General features: G+C 48.1%; 1 protein-coding gene across 2 annotated transcripts; it reads right to left on the bottom strand.

Annotated features, from left to right (window-relative positions):
- Positions 1-16,335: 16,335 nt before the first annotated feature.
- On the bottom strand, positions 16,336-21,650 carry LOC123943194 (cytochrome P450 1A2-like). 2 transcript variants are annotated; one of them, XM_046007150.1, is made up of 7 exons: positions 21,602-21,650; positions 20,037-20,864; positions 19,366-19,486; positions 18,805-18,894; positions 18,424-18,547; positions 17,408-17,494; positions 16,336-16,696 (listed from the first exon to the last, which is right to left on the bottom strand). In XM_046007150.1, the coding sequence occupies exons 2-7, from the start codon at positions 20,853-20,855 to the stop codon at positions 16,399-16,401; spliced, it is 1,539 nt and encodes a 512-aa protein (XP_045863106.1). In that variant the 5' UTR covers positions 20,856-20,864; positions 21,602-21,650; the 3' UTR covers positions 16,336-16,398. The 2 variants fall into 2 exon arrangements, with proteins under 2 accessions (XP_045863106.1, XP_045863105.1); XM_046007149.1 differs by having other exon boundaries at positions 20,037-20,867.
- Between the last annotated feature and the right edge of the window lie 337 nt (positions 21,651-21,987).

Raw genomic sequence — 21,987 nt, forward strand, 5'->3', positions numbered from 1 at the left:
CTCATGTGCCAATTATCTTTCAAGGAAAACAGTGGTCTCTAGATCTTACCTGTATAGCAAAAGAGGCTCACAGAGGTGATTTGCAGGACCATCCCAAAGCCTGGGCTCTCTCTCCTACCCCACGAGAGGCTCTCAGACAGTGGTTCCAGAGGCAAACCCCAGGTCCTGGGTTTGCTGGGCATGAGAGGGCAGTGAGCTGGGGAAGAGGTTTACGGCCTGCCTGCCAGTCTTCCCTTGAGGAAGAGAGGAGTTGTCAGTACAGAGTGATTTCCTGCCAGAAACAGTCCAGGTAGGAGGGTCTGGGCAGAATGGTCTTAGAGCCCAAGGTGGGCGGCAGAGCTGGGGCATGGGTGGAGGCAGGCCTGGGAAGGAAGGCATGAGGGGGCAGATGAGGGTCAAACTCCTGGCCTCACCTCCTGGCCCTGAGCTTTCTTAGCATGCCTGGCATAGGCCCAGGGGTCATGCTTTGGTGCAAGGAATTCTGCGTGAGCTGCTGGAGGCCCCAGCAAAGCTGAGGTCAAGTCCAACTCTGCAAATGACTGGTGGGGTCATCCTGGGAGAGGGACCTCCCTTCTGCCCCCTGTCCCCGTCTGCCTGGTGGGCATGAGGATACTGCCCTTGAAGAGTGTCATGAGAACCAAGTGGGCAAGGCAGCAGGAGGGGCCCAGCAGAAAGCAGGTGCTTCAGAGCCCAGGCAGATTCTCAGGCAGACTCAGGGGAACATCCAGACTCCAGACATGCATCTTCTAGATTCTGACATTTCATTTCTTGGAACAGAAGATCCCTGAAGAAGAGGTGGGCGAGAGTGGAGGCCCTTCTGGAGCGGGCAGCTCTCTCGGGGACCCTTGGGGCTCCTATAACCCTCATTCGCTCACCCATTGCTCCAGGAAGGAAGCAGCAGGAGTATTCCCGGAGGCCAGGAAGGGTCTGCACCAGCAGTGTTCCTGGTCGCCCCAGCACAGAAAAGATGATGGGTCAGCCTCCGGGGTAATGATTCCCTGAAACTGGAAGTAAGTTGAACTCCTGGCAGGGAATTGGATAAAGAATTTCTGCTTTGGGTCGGTCTTTGTTGATCAAGCCAGGGAATGATGGGAAGGTAGTGGGGGCCAGCCCAATCTTTTATCTACAGAAATTTTCTATCTATCTATCTATCTATCTATCTATCTATCTATCTACCTATATTTTATTTCTTTTAAAGGTTTTGTTTATTTGTCAGAGAGAGAGAAGCTGCATTTGCAAAATGAACATACTTTTCCTTAAGTCGTCCCTATGGGATGGGGTGACGGGCTCCCTTCGGCGGCTCCTGGAAGCCTTTGCTTCTCTAAGTGGCCACCAGGGGGCGGCCCAGACCACATTCTCTCCGCTCCAGCTCCCGGCTGGGGTGGGGTGGGAGAGGGAGGATGGCAGATGAAGGCCTGAACCTGGGAGAGGGGTGCAGAGCTGTGTGGGATGCGTGAAAGGGCCACTCTCCTTCCCGCAGATCACAAGTCTGACTTTTTTGGCAGGGACTGGGTGGGCAGGTGGGAATATTTCCTTTGAACGAGCCCTGGTACTGGACAAAATTTATAAAACCTGAAGACTGCCGCTGTGGCAAGCTTTGAGGAAGCCTTCCAGCTTGACATTTAGGAATAGACTTAATTCTCCCTACCTCCTCTGACAAGCCTGCCTTGATCAACCCGGCTAAAGTCATCGTCCGTATTTGTCTCTTCATAGCACCCTTGCGTCCCCTCCGTTTTAAAAAAGATTTATTTATTTATTTTTAGTTTTATTTATTTATGAGAGAGAGAACGAAAGCGAGTGTGAGAGCAGGTGGGAGCAGCAGAGGGAGAGGGAGAAGCAGGCTCTCCGCTGAGCAGGGAGTGGAGCAGTCTGATGTGGGACTTGATCCCAGGACCCCGGGATCATGACCTGAGCCAAAAACAGACGCCCGAAGGTTTATTTTAGAGAGCGAGACAGAGGGAGAGAGAGGGAGCATGGGTGCAGGGGAGGGAGGCAATGCAGGGCGGGGAGGGGGGCAAAGGGAGGAAGGGCAGGGGGGGAGGAAGAAGGAGGGAGAAAACATCTGAAGTAGACTCTGTACCAAGTGTGGAGCCCATCACTGGGCTGGGTCTCCTGAGGTCATAACCAAGAGTTGGACACCGAGCCAACTGCACCACCCAGGCACACCACACCCTTGGCTCTTCATAGCACTCATTATAATTTGTAATTGGGTATTTATTTGTATGTTATTGTTTTTAGTATCTGTCTTGTTAGTAGATTGTAAATTTCACGAGACCAGAAGAGAACTGTACTAACCTTCTTTATTGCCTCCTCTCCACAACACCTAGTACATAATAGATGTTCAATCAATGTAACATAAATTCCTTTTTTTAAAAAATAGGAAATCTATAAACAGGGTCCAAAATCCAAAAGTTACAGAAGGATGAATTCTCCCTCAAACCCATGTCCTCTAGATGTGCATTGCCTTCTTTAGAGAAGAGCCTTACTTTTTCTTATACGTCTTTGCAGGATAGTCTCTGCATATATTAGTACACCGCTTTTAAAAACATATGGTGGTGCGACTGGGTGGCTCGGTCATTAAGCGTCTGCCTTCGGCTCAGGTCATGATCCCAGGGTTCTGGGATCGATCCCCACATCAGGCTCCCCGCTCAGCAGGAATCTTGCTACTCCCTCTCCCACTCCACCTGTTTGTGTTCCTTCTCTCTCTGTCTCTGTCAAATAAATAAGATCTTTAAAAAAAAAAACATAAATGGTAACAAAACTAGACACTCTGTCCTGGAGAATCTTCCATAGCATGCATAACATTTTGTATGGATCTATTATAATTTATGTAGTCATTTCCAGATTATTGGGATTAATGGGACGCTGCCAAAAACAAAAACAAAAACAAAAACAAATCCTGGAACATATTGTCATTTGTGTAAGTTTAACTGGAGGATGAATTTCTAGAAGTGACATTGCTGTGTCAAAGGTATACCTTTTTTTTTTTCTTTTAAGATTTTTTTTTTAAGTTATTGCTACACCCGATGTGGGGCTCAAACTTATAACCCCGAGTCACCAACTGAGCCAGCCAGTTGACCCTATTCTTTAGAATTTTGACAAGCATTGTCAAAGCTTTTTTTAGAGGTGTATTTTCTTAAAATATTTATTTGAGCGGGAGAGAGAGCAGAGGGGAGGGATAGAGGAAGAAGGAGAAGCAGGCTTCCCACTGAGCAGGGAGCCTACCATGGGACTCTGATCCCAGGACCCTGGGATAATGACCTGAGCGAAGGCAGACGCTTAACTGACTGAGCCACCCAGGTGCCCCAGAGGTTTATTTTTTAACTAAAATTCACTTTCAACAGTAATGAATGTGAGTGCCTGTTTTCAGACCCTTGCCAACACAGTGTTACCAGGCATTTCATGTTTGCCAAACTGGTGAAAAATTGTCATTTTAATTTTAAGTTATATTTCTCTTATTATATGTAAGTGAGGCCAGGCATCTCTTTATAGTTTAAAATTCAGTTGTATTTTCCTCTTCTGTAGTAACATGTAGTTCATGTTCTTTGTCCACTTTTATTAGATTATTGTTTTTCCATAGGAACTCTTTGCATATTAAGGAAATTAACCTTTTATCTGTGTGTCATGCAGGGTTCCAGCAGGAAACAGAGGGCATTCTTAAATCAGTTTAATTTGAGGTTTAATACAGGGATTATTTACAAGGGTGTAGGCAGGGAATCGAGGGGGCTTGAGAGGCAGTTCCGTTGTCCAAAAGATGCTGGGGAGGGAATGGTTGAGCCCCACGGAGAGAGCTGCATGGGGAGGGAAGCCTGAAAGTACACATTCCCCCATCTTCCATTACAGCTTCCATTCCATGAACTCAGCTAGAAACCAGAGTGCACGAGAGCCTGTGAATAAGGCTTCTGCAAGTTAGCTTCCCTCTGCAAGTCAGCTTCCCACGACAAAGAGCAGGATAGAGAAGGGTAGAGAGGGGACTTGGAGGGGCAAAATGGAAGATATCCAGCACACATTCACTGTATGTCTTTTGACTTTGTTTATGATTCTTTTCAATGCAGAAATGATTTATTTTTATGTAGTAAAATCAATCTTTTCTTTTATAGCCTTTGGACTTGGGTCCAATTTAAAAAGGCTTTCTCCGCTTTCAGATTTTTTTAAAAAATCAGTTGCTTGTTTTCTTCTGGTGGAGTCTTATGACCAATATTTAAATTTTAGATCCATTTGAATTTATTTTGGCGTTAGGAAGGAGGTAAGCATCTGATTTTTTTCAACATTATTTATTCAATAATATTTCTTTCCCACAATGATTGGAAATACTACTTGGTAATAAAAACATGCAGGAATGAATAAGTGAATGAATGAATTGGTAGGATTGCTGAGAACAGAAATCATTGGCTACACAGCGCCAGACCCCAAAGCCCAAATTATTCCTGGGCTTTGCCTGGGGTTCATCTCCAAAGGCCTGGTATAACCCTAATGTCCTCTGAGCCTCCAAAGTGGACAGGGTATGGGTCCACAAGAGGTAGGTCCTGGGGTGGCCCAAGAGTACTGGTGGGCCAGTGGGGAGTGGCGGTAGGCACAGGCCTGCATATCAGGTGCTGGTCCTGGGGGTGTGGGTAGACGGCTATGGCGGGGGGTGGGGTGGGGTGGGGGAGAGAGGGCGCCCACTCTTGGTGGGTCGGTGCCCATGGGCAAGTGTGAGCCTGGAGCGATGTAGTACATGTGTGCGTGAGTTTGCCAGGTGTGTTCAGGTGGATTAGCACCCCAGCCAAATCCATGCGTGCTGGCAGCCAGGCGTGTGTTTGCAGGTGTTTCTGCTATCGTCTATGCCCTCCAGGCCACGGGAGCCGCCCACTCACATGCCTGAGAGACCTTGTCCCGGAGCTGAGAATTGTGAGAATGGAGCGATCTCTCAGTCCCCAGACTCGTGCTTCCTCCACAGTGGGGGTGGCTGTGGGTTAATTAAGCAGGTTTGGGAGGTGTGTTATGTCTGCTGCTCACTGGCCTCTATCACACCCAAGACCTTGGAGACCTGGACCCAGTGGCGCCACCTCCCCAGGCAGGGGAAGCAGAGACACTGCCCAGGGCTCGCGGGTTGGTGGGGGACACCTGTGGAAAACAGGTAGCTGGGGCAAGATCCAGCCAGACCTCGGCTTCCACGACACATCAGACGAGGTTGTACTCTGGGACCCTCTGGTCACTACGCCACCTGGAGTGAACCCTCGGCTGCATGTTGCTGGGTGTGGACAGGCACTGGGGAGGAAGAGCCCCCCACCTTCCCCCACCCTCCTCCCGGAACTTAGAGAGCCTCTAGTCTGCAGGGGGAGATGCTGGACCCACCTGGAGTGAGAAAGTCGGGGTGCAGGCGAAGTTACTGCTCTACAGATGAAACCCTGTGTGTTGGAAGGACTGTTGAGGGAGAGCAAGCCCATCCTTAGTGGGTCCCCCCCCACCCCGCCCCACTGCAGGAGGCCTTGTGTTCTCTGGAGGGGTTTCTGAGGCCCTGATCTCATCACTGTCTTCAGTATAAGTCTTGCCCAAGCTGGATCCTTCTCTCTCTCATCTTTTCTGGTTCAGCACTGGGCTCCTGATGGACCATCCTGGACTGGCTTCCTGCTCTCGCTCACTCACTCAGTTGGCCAACACTCACGGGGACTGCTTGAGCCAGGCCCCGCGCTGGAGACACCAAGATGAATGAGACAGGAGTCCCAGGCTCTTGGGAAGGGGGGCAGGGGTGCCTTTGCCAGAGGGGGCCAGTCCAGGAAGCCAGTCCAGGACAGTCGGTAGTGACAGAAAGCACCACAGCAAGAGGCCTGGAGTACACAGAAACCCCTCCTCTTGAGCAGCATGGGGGTCTCCAGGCATCCCTGGGGCAGGCCTCAGGGGCGGTGACCCATCCGCCAGGAGGTAAGTTTCCTTCCGGCAGCTCCTTCTCACGCAATGAACCGGAAGGGGTCGGGGCCTATTGTTCCCTGGCACGCCAGTACCCCCAGCCCTCCCCAGCTTCTGGGTGGGGGGAGCAGCGGAAGGAAGAGGGCTGAGTCCAGGCCCTGGCAAGCCCCCAGTGAGAGGGTGTAGGGTCCGGGAATGCTGGCTCACCATAGTGCACCTGCTGTATACACAGCCTCAAAGGCGGCACGCATGTCACGGGTCTGGTCTTGCCCTGAGACAACCCTTACCAGCATTCCTGGTATGTGCGTGTGAGCGTGTGGAGAATCGACCTAACACCTGGCACTTTACACACCATATCTTATCAAGCCTCCCAGCAGCCTGTGGGGCACGACTATATGTAATCCCCAGTTGCTCTGTGAGAAAAGCTACACTCAGAAAGGTTATGCAACCGCCCCAGGCTAGTGGGTGAGCTGGGATTTGGACCTCTCAGTGAGCGGACCTCCGGCCCTCTTCCTTTATCTCCTTTCCTTTCCTAGGCCCTGCTGGGAATTGTACTCCAAGCATTAATTACCCCACCAGAAGGAAGTAGGAGGTGCAGAGGTGAAAGCCCAGCATTGGGGGAACCTATCAAATATCTCCATGTGATCCTTCTAAAACCAGAGCAATCTGCTGGCTCATGGGGGCCTCCGGGGAGAGCACAGGTGGCCTCAGAGAGGACTCGAGGCATCCCCCCTCTCTAGTGCAGGCTGAGGGTTTTGCACGAGGCAGGCTCCTTACCCCAAGGTTCTCCCTTCCCCTGTGTAGCCTGCAAGCCCACTGCTACGGCCCCAGCTCCAGGGGGATCCCAGAGCCTGCGGTGTTATGTCATAGGGGCGTAAGTGGAACGCAGGGTCTTGGGGCTAACTTTGAGGGCGGGGCTCATGGAGAGTCTGGGGAGCTCAGCTGAGGGTGTGATGACCTCTGGTGGCAGTCCCCATTCAGAAACAAGAACCGGGATGAGGCGGAGGGCAGACTCACAGATGGACTTTCTGAACCAAATAAACTTCACGCCAGGAAAATTCAGCCTCTGCTTGGTTTCCCAGACGTGCACCCACCACCCTTCTTTCAGTCTGTCCCCTCCTCAGATTTCTTTGTTGAATGGATCATCTTTCCTTGGGGGAGCAAGTTGCCCTAGGTCTGAGGCTTAGCTGGGCAGCTCTGGATTCATTTGCATAGGGCCTGAGGGGATTCTGGGAGAGCGGTCACCCTTATCGTAAAAGGACTAAGGCAGGACCAGTGGCAATACCAACTTACGAAAGATTGAGTTGTGTTTTGGGGGTGTTGATTTTGTTGGAGTGATTGAATTGTAAATAAGTGCTAATTCAAATTTTTATATACAGTGTTTTGATAGAAGGGGTGGGTTGCTCTGGGGCTTGAGGACATCGGAGGTGGCTGAGGACTGGGGTTAGAGACCAAGAGATAGGGAGGAACTTGCCTCTGGTCACCCACACCTAGAACCTGAGCTCAGGGCTCTCAAAGCTCGTGTTCCTTCCAACTCTCCTCATGACTCCCTGATCAAGCTGCTTTTCCAAGCCCTCTGGTTCTATTGGCTACTGGGGGGGAGGCTCTGTATCATACAGGTGACACAGCCCTGAGTGTCCCCCTACCCCCACCAGTCACAGAGCATGCTTTGAGGTGGGGGCTCCCTATCTCCAAAGAGGGTTGAATGGTGTGTGTCCTGCACCTGCCCAGGAAGGGACAGGCCAGAATTGTTCTGGTCAGCCTCCAACCTGCTGTGAGGGGCAGGAATGGCTAGCGGGGGTGAGGGGTTGCAATGTCTCTTTGTCCAATTCCTCCGACTTTGGCTCTGGCCAGAGGGGAGCCTTGGGCCACCCTGGGTGAGTTAAACATTGGCCAGGTGTGCGTGAGAAGCGCAAGCCAACTCCTGATCACAGGGAGCTGGCCAGGGTGGTGACCGGTGAGTGACCGCTGGACCTGAAACTCAACTGGGGTTTGGCTGAATCCTCGATTGAAATATTATGGCTTGTTATGGCCTTCCTGTGTGCCACAAGGGTGCATTAGTGGTTTTCCAGCAGGTAAAGGCTCTGAAGGATAAAAGCATGTGCCCCTCAGACTGGAGCTCCCAGAACAGGGCAATGTTTCCTTCCTCAGACAAGGCCATGTTTCCTGAGATTCCCAGGATTGGGCTGCCTCCCCCTCCAGGCTGGGAGTCTCAGAGCAGGCTCATTTCCCCCCTGAGAGTGGACCCCCCAGTCGGGCTGTGTCTCCTCCCTCCCTTTGTGGTGTCCAGGAAAGGGTCATGCCGGCTCAGTCTCAAGTTCCTGGGGCAGGACTCTGTAGTCCCCCTCAGGCTGGTATTCCCTGGGGCAGAGCTGTACCTCTTCCATCTGACAGGCAAGGTAGGTTTTTCTCTCAGAGGGAGGTTCCTTGGCGATTAGCTTTTGGTTTGAGGATGGGCATGGACACAGACAATTGGAGCTCAAGTGAGATGCTTTTCTTTTCTTTTTTTGAAGATTTTATTTATTTATTTGACAGATATCACAAGTAGGCAGAGAGGCAGACAGAGAGAGAGGGAGAAGCAGGCTCCCTGCTGAGCAGAGAGCTGATGTGGGGCTTGATCCCAGGACCCTGAGATCATGACCTGAGCCAAAGGCAGAGGCTTAACCCACTGAGCCACCCAGGCGCCCCGTGAGATGCTTTTCTTCCCTCCAGGACTTAGCGCAGAATCCAGTTGATTTTACTCCTTAAATTTATTAATTTTTCAAAGTCACAGATAACCATAATTGTTTGCAGGATGTGAGAGGCACTGGAGGAACACTTTGGAAATGAAGGTCTGGCTCTTGTCATCTCATCTCAGAGAATTGTAGTTTGTAGGATGGGTGAGGCCGAGGCTTGACTGGAAGTAAAGCGACAGTGAAGGAATGAGTCAACAAGAGTGTAGAAGGTGTCTGTCAGGTAGCAGCTCCTGTCGGTCAAGGGCCGCCTTTTGCTCAGCCCTCTTAGTCTTTGTGCTGACTGCTCGGATAGAAGCGTCCAGAACTGAGATCCTGTGGCTGTGTGTAACAGCTGCCTGGGGAGAGGTGCTGGCTGGAACAACACTCTGTGAACTTACCCAGGACTAAACACCTACAGGTTGCTTACCATTTAGATCCCCTTATTAAGTTTGAACTGTGAGTAGCTACTTTTCTAAGAATGCATCTCTAATACGGTGATAAGGGCCATAAGAAAGTAGGATTCATTTGGCAGAGACTCAGTCTACTGCCCATGTTGCTGGATGAGTTTATCCTAGAAAGTGGGGGGTCATGATAGCTGGAGAGGTACAGCCATTCTTTCTGTGTCCTACGTCCTTCAAGGACTCTTCCCGAAGATTCCACCATCATCTTCCTTCCTCTATCCCACTCACACCCACGTGGGTACTCTGGAGTCACACTCTAGTCAGTTGTCCCTTCCAGCATAAAAGTGTGTCCTTGCAAAGAGCCTGAGGCCAGAGGGGCATTAAGGAGGCAGGTGGTCCTTCTGGTGTGTATGGGTGGGGCGGGGGTGGGGGGAGGAAGAAGCCCCAAATCTCAGCATGCTCTATTTTCTCGTCTGTTTTCATGTTTCTGTTTTGCAGAAGGGAGGAGCCTTGTTCACACATAGGAGATAAAACATGATGAACAGCTTTCTCTTTTTTGTAAAGAACATAGCAAACGTCTTTCTTTTTTTTTAAGATTTTATTTACTTATTTGAGAGAGAGTATGAGTGTGGTGGAGCAGTGGGAGACGGAGAAGTAGACGTCCCGCTGAGCAGGGAGTCCTGACATGGGCTTCGAATCCAGGACCCTGGGATCATGACCTGAGTGGAAGGCAGACGCTTAACCGACTGAGCTACCCACGTGCCCCCAGGTTCCCTATTATTAACATTTTGCATGAATAGGCACCTATTATACAGTTGATGGACCCGTATTGATATTTAACTAAATATTATTTAAATAACATATTTAAATAATAATATATTATTATAATTTATAAATTTAAATAATAAATTAGTTTAATAATATATATTTAAATAATAATATATTGTTATGATTTATAAATCTATAATTTATACAAATATTTAAATAATAATATTTAGTTGAATATTTAGATTATTAACTAAAATTCATAGTTTTACATTAAGATTCACTTTGTGTTGGGCATTCTGAGAGTTTTGACAAATGTATCCACCATTACAGTATCATATAGAATAGCTTCACTGCCCTAAAAATCCTGCGTTCCATCTGCTCATCTCTCCCCCATTCCACACACCTTATCCCAAAACTCCTGGAAACCACAGATCTTCTTACTGTCTCCATCATTTTGCCTTTTCCAGATGTCATTATAGTTGGACCCATAACGAAGGTACACTTCCAGACTTGGTTCTTTCTCTTAGTGATATGCATTTACAGTTCCTCTCTGTCTTTTCCTTGCCTTGGTAGCTCATTTCTTTTTATTGATACACTATTTCATTGCGTTACTTGCTTTAAAAAAAATGGTGGTAAAGTATACATGACAAAATTTACCATTTTATTTTTAAAGATTTTATTTATTTATTTGACAGAGAGAAAGAGCGAGAGAGAGGGAATACAAGCAGGGGGAGCGGGAGAGGGAGAAGCAGGCTCCCTGCTGAGCAGGGAGCCCGATGTGGGGCTCCATCCCAGGACCCTGGGATCATGACCTGAGCCGAAGGCAGATGCTTAACAACTGAGCCATCCAGGTGTCCCAGAATTTACCATTTTAGAGGCACCTGGCTGGCTCAGTCTGGAGAGTGTGAGACTCTTAATCTCAGGGTTGTTAAGTCTGAGCCCCACGTTAAGTATAGAGATTCCTTAAAAATAAAATCTTTTTTAAAAAACTTACCATCTTAACCATTTTTAAGCCTATAATTCAGTGACATTAAGTACACCCACAGTGTTGTGAAACTATCACTTCTGTCCATCTGCAGAACTTTGTCATCACCCCAAACTAAAACTACCCACTGGACAATAATGCCCTATCCCCCCTCTCCAGCTCTTAATAACTAACCACTGTTCTAATTTCCATCTCCCTGAATTTAACTCTTCTAGGTGCTTCACACAAGTGGAATCATACGCTATCTGTCCTTTTTGCACCTTAGTTCACTTAGCATAATGTTTCAAAGTCCATCTGTGTTGTAACATGGGTAAGGATGTCATTGCTTTTTATGGCCAAATAATATTCCATTCTATTTCTATGTGATATTGTGTTTATCTGTTCCTCTGTTGTACAATTTGGGCTGTTTTCTCCTTTTAACTATGGAGAATAATGTTGCTATAAACATTTCTATACAAGTTGTTTTTTTGAACATCTGTTTTCCATTCTTTCGAGTCTATACCTAAAGAGCAGAATTGGGGGGGGGGGGGTCATATGCTGATTCGATGTTTAACCTTTGGAGGAACTGCCAAACTGTTTTCTACAGTGACTATACAATTTTGCATTCTTATCAGTAATGCACAGTGTTATAATTTCTCCATGTCCTCACCAACATGTTTACTAGCTTTTTAAAAACCAAGTAAAATTGACATAAAACATTGTATGAGTTTCAGTGCACAACATGAGTCAATGTTTGTATATGTTGCAAAATGGTCACCACAGTAAGTCTAGTTAACATCCACCACCATACATAGTTACAATTTTTTTCTTGTGATGAAAACCTTTAAGATCTGTTTTAGCAACTTTTTCTTCCTTCCTTCCTTCCTTCCTTTCTTTCCTTCCTTCCTCCTTCCCTTCCTTCTTTCTTTCTTTCTAAGATTTGATTTATTTATTTGAAAGAGAGAGAGCACAAGCAGGAGAGGTTCAGACAGAGGGAGAGGGAGAAGCAGGCTCCCTGCAGAGCAGGGATCCCAACGCAGGGCTCGATCCCAGAACCCTGGTATCATGACCAGAGCCAAAGGCAGACGCTTAACCAACTGAGCCACCCAGGCGCCCCTGTTTTTGCAACTTTCAAATATATAATACAGTATAGATAATTATGGTCACCATGCTGTATATTATATCCCAGTGACTTTATCTATTTTAATAGATGGAAGTTTATACTTCTTAACCCCTTTCATCCATTTCACTATCCACTCCCCCACCCTCTCCCTCTGGAAACAATCAATCTGTCCCCTTTATCTATGAGCTCAGTTTGTTTGATTGTTGGATTTATTTATTTACTTTTTGACTTAGATTCCACATACAGATGAGATCTGTCAGACTTATTTTACTTAGCACATGCCCTCAAGATTCATCCATATTGTCACAAATGGCAAGATTCCCTTCTTTTCTATGGCTGAATGATATTCGTGTGTGTGTGTGTGTGTGTGTGTATCACGTTTTCTTTATCTATTTTTCATTGATGGACACTTAGGTTGCTTCCATATCTTGGCTACTATGAATAATGTTGCAACGGACATGAGGACGCATACATCTTTTCGAGTTAGTGTTTTTGTTTTTGTTGGAAAAATACCTAGAAGAGGAATTGCTGGGTCATATAGGAATTCTATTTTTATTTTTTTGAGGAATCTCCATACTGTTTTCCATAATGGCCTTACCAGTTTACATTCCTACCAACTATACACAAGGGTTGCTTTTTTCCCACATGCTCATCAACATTTGTTATTTCTTCTCTTTTTGACAAAAGCCATTCTGACAGGTGCAAGGTGATATCTCACTGTGTTTTGACTTGCATTTCCCTGATGATCAGAGATGCTGAGCATCTTTTCAATACATTTTGGCCATCTGTACATCTTTGGAAAAATATCTATTTAGGTCTTCTGTCCATTTTTACTGTTTCCTTTTATTTTTTGCTATTGAGTTATATGAATTCTTTATATATTTTGGATAGTAACCACTTAGCAGATAGATATATGATTTACAAATATTTTCTTTCAGTAGACTGGACTTTCATTTTGTTGATTACTTATTTTTGCTGTTCAGAGGATTTTTAGTTTGATGTAGTTCCACTTGTTTATTTTTGTTTCTCTTGTCTTTGCTTTTGAGAACCCAAAATATCATCTCCAAGACCAATGTCAAGGAGCTAAGGAAAACATAGGAGCCTATGTTTTCTTCTACGAGTTTTATGGTTTCAGGTCTTATGTTCAATATACAAGGATTTACTTGTATATACTGGATATCAAATCTTTGGTCCAATTTGGTTCAGTTTATTTTTGTATATGGGTTAAGATACTGGTTCAGTTTCATTCTTTCGCATGTGTCTGTCCAGTTTTCCCAACCCCATTTCTTGAAGAGATGGTCCTTTCCCCATTGTATGTTCTTGGCTCCTTTGTCTTAAATTAATTGACCATATGTGAATGAATTTCTTTCTATTTTTTTAAAAGATTTTATTTATTTATTTGACAGAGAGAGAGAGAGATCACAAGTAGGCAGAGAAGCAGGCAGAGAGAGGGAGAAGCAGGCTCCCTGCTGAGCAGAGAGCCCAATGCAGGGGTTGATCCCAGGACCCTGAGATCACGACCTGAGCTGAAGGCAGATGCTTAACCCACTGAGCCACCCAGGTGCCCCCTCTAAGATTTTATTTTTAAGTAATCTCTATATCCAGTGTGGGGCTTAAACTTCCAACGCTGAGATCAAGAGCCACATAGTCTAGTGACTGAGCCACCCAGGTGCCCTTCATTGGTTTATTTCTGGGCTCTCTATTCTGTTCCATTTATCTACAGGTCCGTTTTATTTTATTTTATTTATTTTTATCATTTTTTAAAAGAGTTCATTTATTTATTCAACACAGAGAGAGACAGTACAAGCAGGGGGAGTGGCAGGCAGAGGGAGAAGGAGAAGCAGGCTCCCCACCAATCAGGGAGCCCAATGGGGGGGTCCCAGGGCACTGGGATCATGACCTGAGCTGAAGGCAAACCACTAATCAACCGAGCCACTCAGGCACCCTATGTGCAAATTTTAATGCAAATACCATACTGTTTTGATTACTATAGCTTTGTAGTGTAGTTTAAAATCAGACAGCATAGTAGGTTACATGTCTCTAGGAACGTATCCATTTCTTCCGGGTTCTCTGATTTGTTCATAGTTGTCTCTTATGACCTTTTGTATTTCTGTGGTATCAGTTCTAAGTCTCCTCTGATTTTATTGATTTGAGGCTCTTTTTTTTCTTGGTGAGTCTAGCTAAAAGTTTGTCAGTTTTGTGTAGCTTTTCTTTGATTTTTTTTTTTTTGAAAAAAAAAAAAAAACAGTGAGTGGACAGTCTTCTTTGTAGTACTTACCACAATTACTAATTTTCTGTATTTTCTTAACTTGTATATAGCGTATGTGCATCTTGTGTAGTGGTGTGCATAGATTTCTTTCACTTTGTCTTTGGTGCACCAATCATAGATTTTTAAAAAATATTTTATTTACTTATTTGACAGACAGAAATCACAAGCAGGCAGAGAGGCAGGCAGAGAGAGAAAGGAGGAAGCAGGCTCCCTGCTGAGCAGAGAGCCCGATTCGGGGCTCGATCCCAGGATCCCAAGATCATCACCTGAGCTGAAGGCAGAGGCTTAACCCACTGAGCCACCCAGGCGCCCCTCATAGATTTTTTTAAAGATTGTATTTATTTATTTGACAGAGAGATTGAGAGAGACAGAGAGCACAATGGGGGGGAATGGCAAAGGGGGAGGGAGAAGCAGGGTTCTTGTTGAGTAGGGAGCTAGATGCAGGGCTGGATCCCAGGACCCTGGGATCATAACCTGAGCCGAAGTCAGATGCTTAATGACTGAGCCACTCAGGCACCCTCTTTTATCCATTTTTGAATTGTTTGTTTTCTTGTTGATTTGTAGGATTTACTTGTATATACTGGATATCAATCCCTTATCCGATATATGATTTGCAAATATTTTCTCCTATTCTGTGGCTTATGTTTTCAATCTTTTGATAGTGCCCTTTGATGAGACCTGGGCCTGTTGCAGATAACCCAAGCACTTCCTGGGAGCTTCTGTTCCCCTAGCTGTGCATGAACAAATCAAGGTTTTGTGAGAAGTCAGATGTTTTGAAGATGGGACATGAGGGATCCCCATTCATCCATCTGCGTTTGGCCACAAGGGTGGGTCACTTCCTTCATATTCCCTACAAGTGTTCAAAGACTTGGGTCAAACAGGAAAGGAGAGAAGAAAGAGCAGTGAACAACGTACCCATCAGTGATTGAGGAAACAAACCTCAAGTCTCTTAGGACTCAAGAAACCAGGGTTTACTGATACACGCTGATACATACTGATACAACATGGATGAACCTTGAAAACATTACACTAAGTGAAGAAACCACTAACAAAAGACCACTTCTTACATAGTGGCGTTTATATGACATGTCCAAAGTAGGCAAATCTATAGAGACAGAAAGTAGTTTAGTAGTTGTCTAGAACTAGTGGGATATGGAACTGGGTTAAGGGGAAATAGGGAGTGATTGCTAACTGGTATGAGATTTCTTTTCCAGTGGATGAGAAGGTTCTTAAATTGATTATGGTATGGTAGTACAACTCTGTTTTGGTATTGTGATTTATAAGAAATATATTCGGTCATTCAGATGACCAAACATATATTTTTCATATATATTTGGTCTTTGCCCACAGATCCTGGCTCCTGGCTCCCCTAACCCTTGGAATTTCCTAGGTGTGGAGAATGATGAGGGGATCTTTTGTTATATTAATGAAGGTAACATTTGGATTGTACTCAGGGGCAGGAGCAGGTTGCCAGGAGATCCAACCATGTGATTAGAGTGTTGGGTCAGTCCTATTCTCTAACCTTCCTGAAGGTTATGGAGGAAAATCTATGGAGGATCAGTCAGCCAATGGCCAAAGACTTGGTCATTCCTGAGTATGCAATGATGCCGCAATCAAATCCCAAAAAGACTGGGATCAAGAGCTTCAGGTTGGTGAACACACAGAAAATGGGGAGAGTGGGGTGCTTGGAGAGGGCATGGAGGTCCTCTTTCCCCAGACCTCGCCCTATGTATCTCTTCATCTGGCAACTGATTCATATCTTTTGTCATATCCTTTAATAAACTGGTAAACCTAAGTGTTTCCTTGAGTTTCATGAGCCACTCTAACAAATGAAAGAACCTAAGGAAGAGGTCGTTGGAACCTCCAATCTGAAATTGATTGATCAGAAGCACAGGTAACAGCCTGGGGCTTGTGACTGGCAACTGACATCAGGGGCGACGGGCAGTCTTGTAGGACTGAGTTCTTAACCTGTGAAGTGTCATACTACCTCTGGGTAGGTAGTGTCAGAAATGACTTGAATTCTTGGACACCCTGTTGGGGTCTGAGAATTGCTTGGTGTTGTGTGTGTGTGTGTATCTCCCCCTGATGTTGAAACGGGGTCCAGGAATGCCAAAAGATCTGTGCATATACTAAAAGCCATTGGAAGGTGAATTGTATGGTATGTATATTATACCTCCAAAAAGCTTTTATTTAAGAAAAAGGAAAAAAACAGGGTGAGGCCCCATGGATGATCCTTACCCCTTCCCCTGCCTTGGCATGTGGTGCCTTCTTCACTTGGTGGAGAAGCGTGGCTGTGCCTGGACATGCTCACAGTGGGGGTGCTTCATGGTCAGCCCATAGATGGGGGTTAAGTCTACTTTCACACCCGCTGGCACACTGAATTCCAGCCGCTGCAGCAAGATAGCTAGGAAGAGGAAGATCTCCGACTTGGCCATGATCTCTCCTATGCACCTGCGCTTGCCCATGCTGAAGAGTATCACCTTCTCACTCAAGGTCTTGTTGATTGCAGTGCCATCAGCAGTAAGGAATCTCTCTGGTCGGAACTCAGATGGATCTCCCCACACCTTTCTGCAAGAGGAACAGAGGAGATGGGATTTCTGGCTCGGGGGGAGACCCTGGGAAGAAAAGCCTGGGGGGAGACTTCTGTGGGCGGCACAAGTGTTAGAATAGATTGAGAGTACTGAGAAGAGAGTGAAGAGAGGAACCAAACTGTACTTTTGTGCTTATTTCTTTTACAACGCTCTCTCTAAAACGATTGGTCTTGCAAATAGTGCTCTATCATACCTATTTGTTATTTTAAAGAAATAACGCTTCAACTAAAAGAAATTAAAAGAAGGAAAACATTATGTCCAGCCTACTCAATATAAAGGGGAATCAGCAGTACATCCTGGTTCATGCTTTATTGTTTTCGGGTCATTGTTGACAGCATCCCTTTTCACACTCAGAAGTGCCTCAGTTTGGATGGTCCCCCTACCTACAGGCAGAGTGGGATTTTCCAAAGAGAGGTCGCTGGGCCATTGACATCACAATCGCCTGAGGGACTCCAGTTTGCCTACCAAAGTGGAATCTTGGGGGATGAAGTCCCCTAATCTAACCAACCTTCTGGCCATTTCCTGTGTATGATGTTTGAAAAACATGGACCTAAGTTTAGGTACTTACAACAGAGTCCATATGGCAATTAAAGCCCCATTCCTCTATTTATACCCAGTTCCCAGGGGGACAAAGAGCCTTCCTGTCTGTGGAATCTCATGTAGTTTTCAGTGGGGGAGTTATACTCACGGGTCATGATTAACCTGCCACTGGTTTACAAAGACACAGCGTTCCTTGGGGATGTAGAACCCTTTCAGTATCGTGTCCCTTGTCGTGCTGAGGAGGGAAGAGGGCTCTGTCAGGATCAGGGCAGGAACAGTGGGGCATGTCTCTGGAACCTACTTCTCCTACTTCCTCCTCCCACCCACCCCCCCCAACGCCAATAGCTTGCCCACCACAGTCTCCACAGTCTCCATATCCCACACTGGGAGGAAGTATCAGGAGCAGGGGAGGGCGAAACTGTCCTTCCCCTCCCTCAGCTCCTGTTCTTCAACTTCAGCAAGTGTTTACTAAACTTTTGTTTGTGTCCAGCTGTGCTCTTGGCCATCCTTTGGAGCCGAGAAACAGGCAGCCTGGGCTAGCCCTGGTGAGTTCCCACCCGGGCTGAGAAGTCGGACCTTTTAGTCTGGGAATAACTAGACCAACATTTGGGTAGAAGTAAATGTTCACTAACTCTCTTGACATTGTTAAAATCCCAGGACATGATCAAGGACAAATGACTGGAAGTCCTACAGTCTATCAGAGAGTGAAGTTGTACCAGCTGGATGAGTCAAGAAAGCCTGCCAGTGAAGGGCAAGTTTGTGTCAGGATTGACCTTGGGCAAGGATGGGATTCTGGTAGCAGAAGAGGCATTAGGAGGCATTCCAGGCGGAAGGTCCAGCATAAGCAAAATTGGAGGTTGACTGCGTCTTGCCGGCCAGGTCCAGCGAGGCCAGCCAGGCTGGGTTGAGAATACTTGCAGGGAGGGAATGATTGCAGAGGTGAAGGAGAACTGAAGTCAGGAGTGTGACTCTCTCCTGACAGCTGGGTGGTTTGATCATGGTTGGACTGCTTAGGGGCAGCCTAGAGGTTAAGGGTCTGTAAGAAACCTGGTGACACGGGTAGAACAGAGGCCTAGGTCTGAGCCAGGGCCAGGGCTAAGAAGATGGGTGGAAGAAACATGGCGAGGACTATAAAGGTGGTAGGGCAGGATAAGCTGGCCTTACCTGTGGGGGATGGTAAAGGGGACGAAGGAGGTGTGTCGGAAGATCTCCAGGATGAAGGCCTCCAGATAGGGCAGCTGGAGTCTGTCGGAGAGCCGGGGTTGCCGGGCCCTGCCAATCACTCTGTCTGCAGAACACAGACCAGACACGGCTTAGGGCTGCCCTGACTGCCCCCATGGCGTCAAAGTCCCCTATTACGCGGTACTACACCTGTTTTATATGTGAGGCCCACTAACTGCCCTGCCTCTAGCACATTCTAGGCAAGTGGGCACCACTGTATGTCCAGGGCTGACCCATAGTAGGCACAAAATAGCTATAAAAACATGGGAGAAATGACCTGGGAATCCCAAGACTTCTCTTAGCTCGTGCATCTCAACCACATACCCAACTCCTCCTGGATCTTTCTCTGTATCTCAGGGTTTGTCACAAGATACATGATGCTCCAGGAGATGGCTGTTGTGATGGTGTCAAATCCTGGCCAGCGTGGTGCAAGGTGAGGAAGGGAGAAAGACAAGAACAAGAAACCAGCATTTACTAAGCATCCAGAACTTACACACCACCTGTGGTTTTCTCTGCCTCCTTCCCCCTACACTCTCCAACCCTCATGAGTTTCCTGAGGGTAGAGACCCGGACTCCTCAACACAAATTTGAATCACTAGTTTCAAGATTAGCTGTTGGCATTACAGGGATCTAGACTTACAGGCTAGAGAACCCCTTATTGGTCTGGTGGGGTACCTGAGGTCCAGAGGCAGAGAGGAGTTTAGTTGAATTTCCACTGGGAGTTTTTGGGCCCGCCTGGACTCAGACCCTGAACATGGGCCAGGGGTCTGTGTCCCACACCATCTGCTGTGTGGTTAGCCATTGATCAGGTGGACTCAGGGGCCCGGCAAGTCTGCGTGGACAGCAGGCACTGGTGGATGGAAAAGGCATGGGTCTGGTTCCTACCGGCCCCAAAAATGTCGTTGATAATGTTGACGATCTTCTCATGGGGGATGTGACCGGCACTAGTTCTGGAGTCCTTCTCACTGTGCTTCAGGAGGGCGCCTGTGATGTCCTGAATGTTGCTCTGTGGGGACACAAGCTTGGGGCATCCTGGCACTTCCAGGTCAGACATTGCTCTTCCCCCCATGGCACTCCCGTGGGGCCTCCAGGAAATAAGTTGGGCTTCCAGGGGGGAGCTGGTAGCAGCCCTGGGTGCCCTTCCTCCCAATAAGCCCGGGGGTCAAATTTCAAAGGAGGGCATTGGGGCGGGGGAGTGCTGGGAAGCTGAGTGCCACCTGAGCTGCGGATTAGCTTCTGTCTGGGTTCAGATTCCTGCAGAACAAGAACCTTCTCCTGATAATAGCCCCCCACATTGCAGGACTCTGCCAGGGCCCCATTTACAGGCAAACACCTCTGGGGCTTTGAGCAGTCCTGAGAGGGAGGCAGTTGGGTGAAGAAAGGGAGGCCCCAGTGGGAGAGATATTCGTCCCAGGTCACACAGCTGATCCAGTGCATTCCAGAGCCTTCCTGGGCCTTGGCGGCCCCTCAGCTGTGTGTGTACCTGGAGGCTGGGTGAGAGGGGCCACCCCCACGCCCTGCAGGGTGCCCCCTCACCACCAACACCCTGGGCTCACCTCGTCAAAGTCCCGGTAGTGCTCCTGGACAATATTCTGCAGGAACCGAAAGAACTTCTGGTTGAAGGCCTTGAATTTCTGCAGGGTGGGGTTGGGCAGGTACCGGAGGATGGGGAAGAAGTCCACGGGGTTCCCAGAGGAGGCTGTCTCCACAAAGTCATTGGTGCTGCTTATAAGGCTGAGCATCTCCTCACTGCTCTGAGGGAAGCGCTTCCCAAAGCACATGGCGCCGATGACACTGGCCACGGACAGGATCATCTCATTGTAGGGGTCAAAGCGCCCAGCCTCTGCCATCCGCTGCTGCAGCCTGCCGAGGAGGGCCTCGGCCTCCTTGCTCACATGCTCTTCCAGGTAGCAGGAGCATGAGGAAGCCGGGTCTGACGCGATGGAGAAGCTCTTCAGGGCGTTCTGGGCCAGGCGCCTGCGGGCAGCCCACACTGGTCCAGAGTCCGGGCTGAAGGACATGCTTTGGCCATCAGTAACCAGAGTGAAGCTGAAAAGGTCAGGCCGGCCCTTGAAATCGTCCCCCTGTTGCACCAGGGCCTGCCGGATGGTGTCCAGGCCGCTGAGCACCAGCACAGGTGTGGAGCCAATGTGGATTTGCAGCACGTCCCCGTACCGCTGGCTCAGCCTCGTCAGCGCCAGGTGTGGGGTCTTCCCCAAGGTCAGCACGTTCCCCAGCAGGGGCCAGCCCCACGGCCCTGGGGGACTCTTCAGGCCTTTGGGAACCCGGGGCTTCCAGGCCCTGATCACCCAGAGCACTAGGCAGAAGATGGTGGAGACCAGGAGCAGCTCGGTAGCTATGGGGGGCCAGGCCATCTGTGCTCACTGCTGGAGAAGACGGAGGAGCCAGGCTGAATGTCAAGATGGAGCCATTCATTCCTTCCTTCATCCACTCACTCAAGCAATAAACACTAACATATGTTCGGTGCTTGGCTCCCAGATGGACACCAGAAAGGCTAGGTGACACCCACCATGGGTCCTGTGTCATAGGAGCTCACTTAGGGTGAGCATCGCAGAATCTGAGGCTTGGAAAAGAATCTCGAAATGCCCAACCTGAGTGTCCGCACTTTGAGTCCTGACCCTCCCCTCTGCCCATCACCGCCGTCTCCAATTCTGAGGCTGGAGGGGAGGCAAATGACACTTCAAAACAGAGACGCACCCTTGCCAGCCCCCAGCTCAGGCTTATACTGGGTATGATGCAAATGATGTCCCCTCTCCCAAGGCCTTCTTTACCACATCCAAGAAGAGCATCTCCTCCCCAGCCCTTCACAATCTTAGAGGCTGAGGTTGGGCTACAGACAGAGTCATGGCTGCCCTCATGCCCGATGGGGACCCTTCCCCATCTCTCCATTTGAATCATGCTAAGGGTCCTTAGAGATGGCCCTGTCCAAGCTGCCAACTGAAAAATGGAGAAACAGGTCTGGAGCTGGGCAGGAAGGACTAGAACTCAGACCTCCTACACCTAACCCAGGGTCCCTTCATTCCTCCATCCCCACTGGGTCTCAGGATATATTGGGGAGGGGGGAGTCCCAGGGAGTGGAAAATGAGCCCAAGAAAGGTACCTGTAGAGGCACGTGTTTGAGACGAGCAGGGTTGTGGACGCTGGTACAGTTTCTGGCTTCGGGGGAGGGGACCTTTTATAAATACCACCCTATGTCAGATTGGCCCCGCCACCCTGGTCACCTGATATGAAAGTCACCATATGAAACTGGAAGGGTCAACCCTTGGCCTTGGGACATGATCCCTCAGCTCCGCCTACTACCCATGGCCCAGGGCAGCTCTTCAGGGAGAATTGCTATGTCCCTAGGGAGGAATGCCCAGCTCTTTTCAGGGTCCAAGATCAATAGACATTTCTCTCCAGGGCAGGCAGGGTGCCAGGAGCAAAAGTCTCCTGGGTTGTTCCAGGCTCCTCCACTGCCCCCATGAGGAGAGACCCTGTCTGAGCCCT

Source organism: Meles meles, chromosome 6 (assembly GCF_922984935.1).
Source record: "Meles meles chromosome 6, mMelMel3.1 paternal haplotype, whole genome shotgun sequence".
Lineage (NCBI taxonomy): Eukaryota > Metazoa > Chordata > Mammalia > Carnivora > Mustelidae > Meles > Meles meles.

Excerpts from the sequence above, each read along its gene's own strand:
- LOC123943194 (XM_046007150.1), bottom strand. The coding sequence starts at position 20,855 with ATGGCCTGGCCCCCCATAGCTACCGAGCTGCTCCTGGTCTCCACCATC. Across the intron at positions 18,895-19,365 it reads CAACGACATTTTTGGGGCCG|GATTTGACACCATCACAACA; the intron begins GTAGGAACCAGA and ends CACGCTGGCCAG. Across the intron at positions 17,495-18,423 it reads CCCTTTACCATCCCCCACAG|CACGACAAGGGACACGATAC; the intron begins GTAAGGCCAGCT and ends TTCCCTCCTCAG.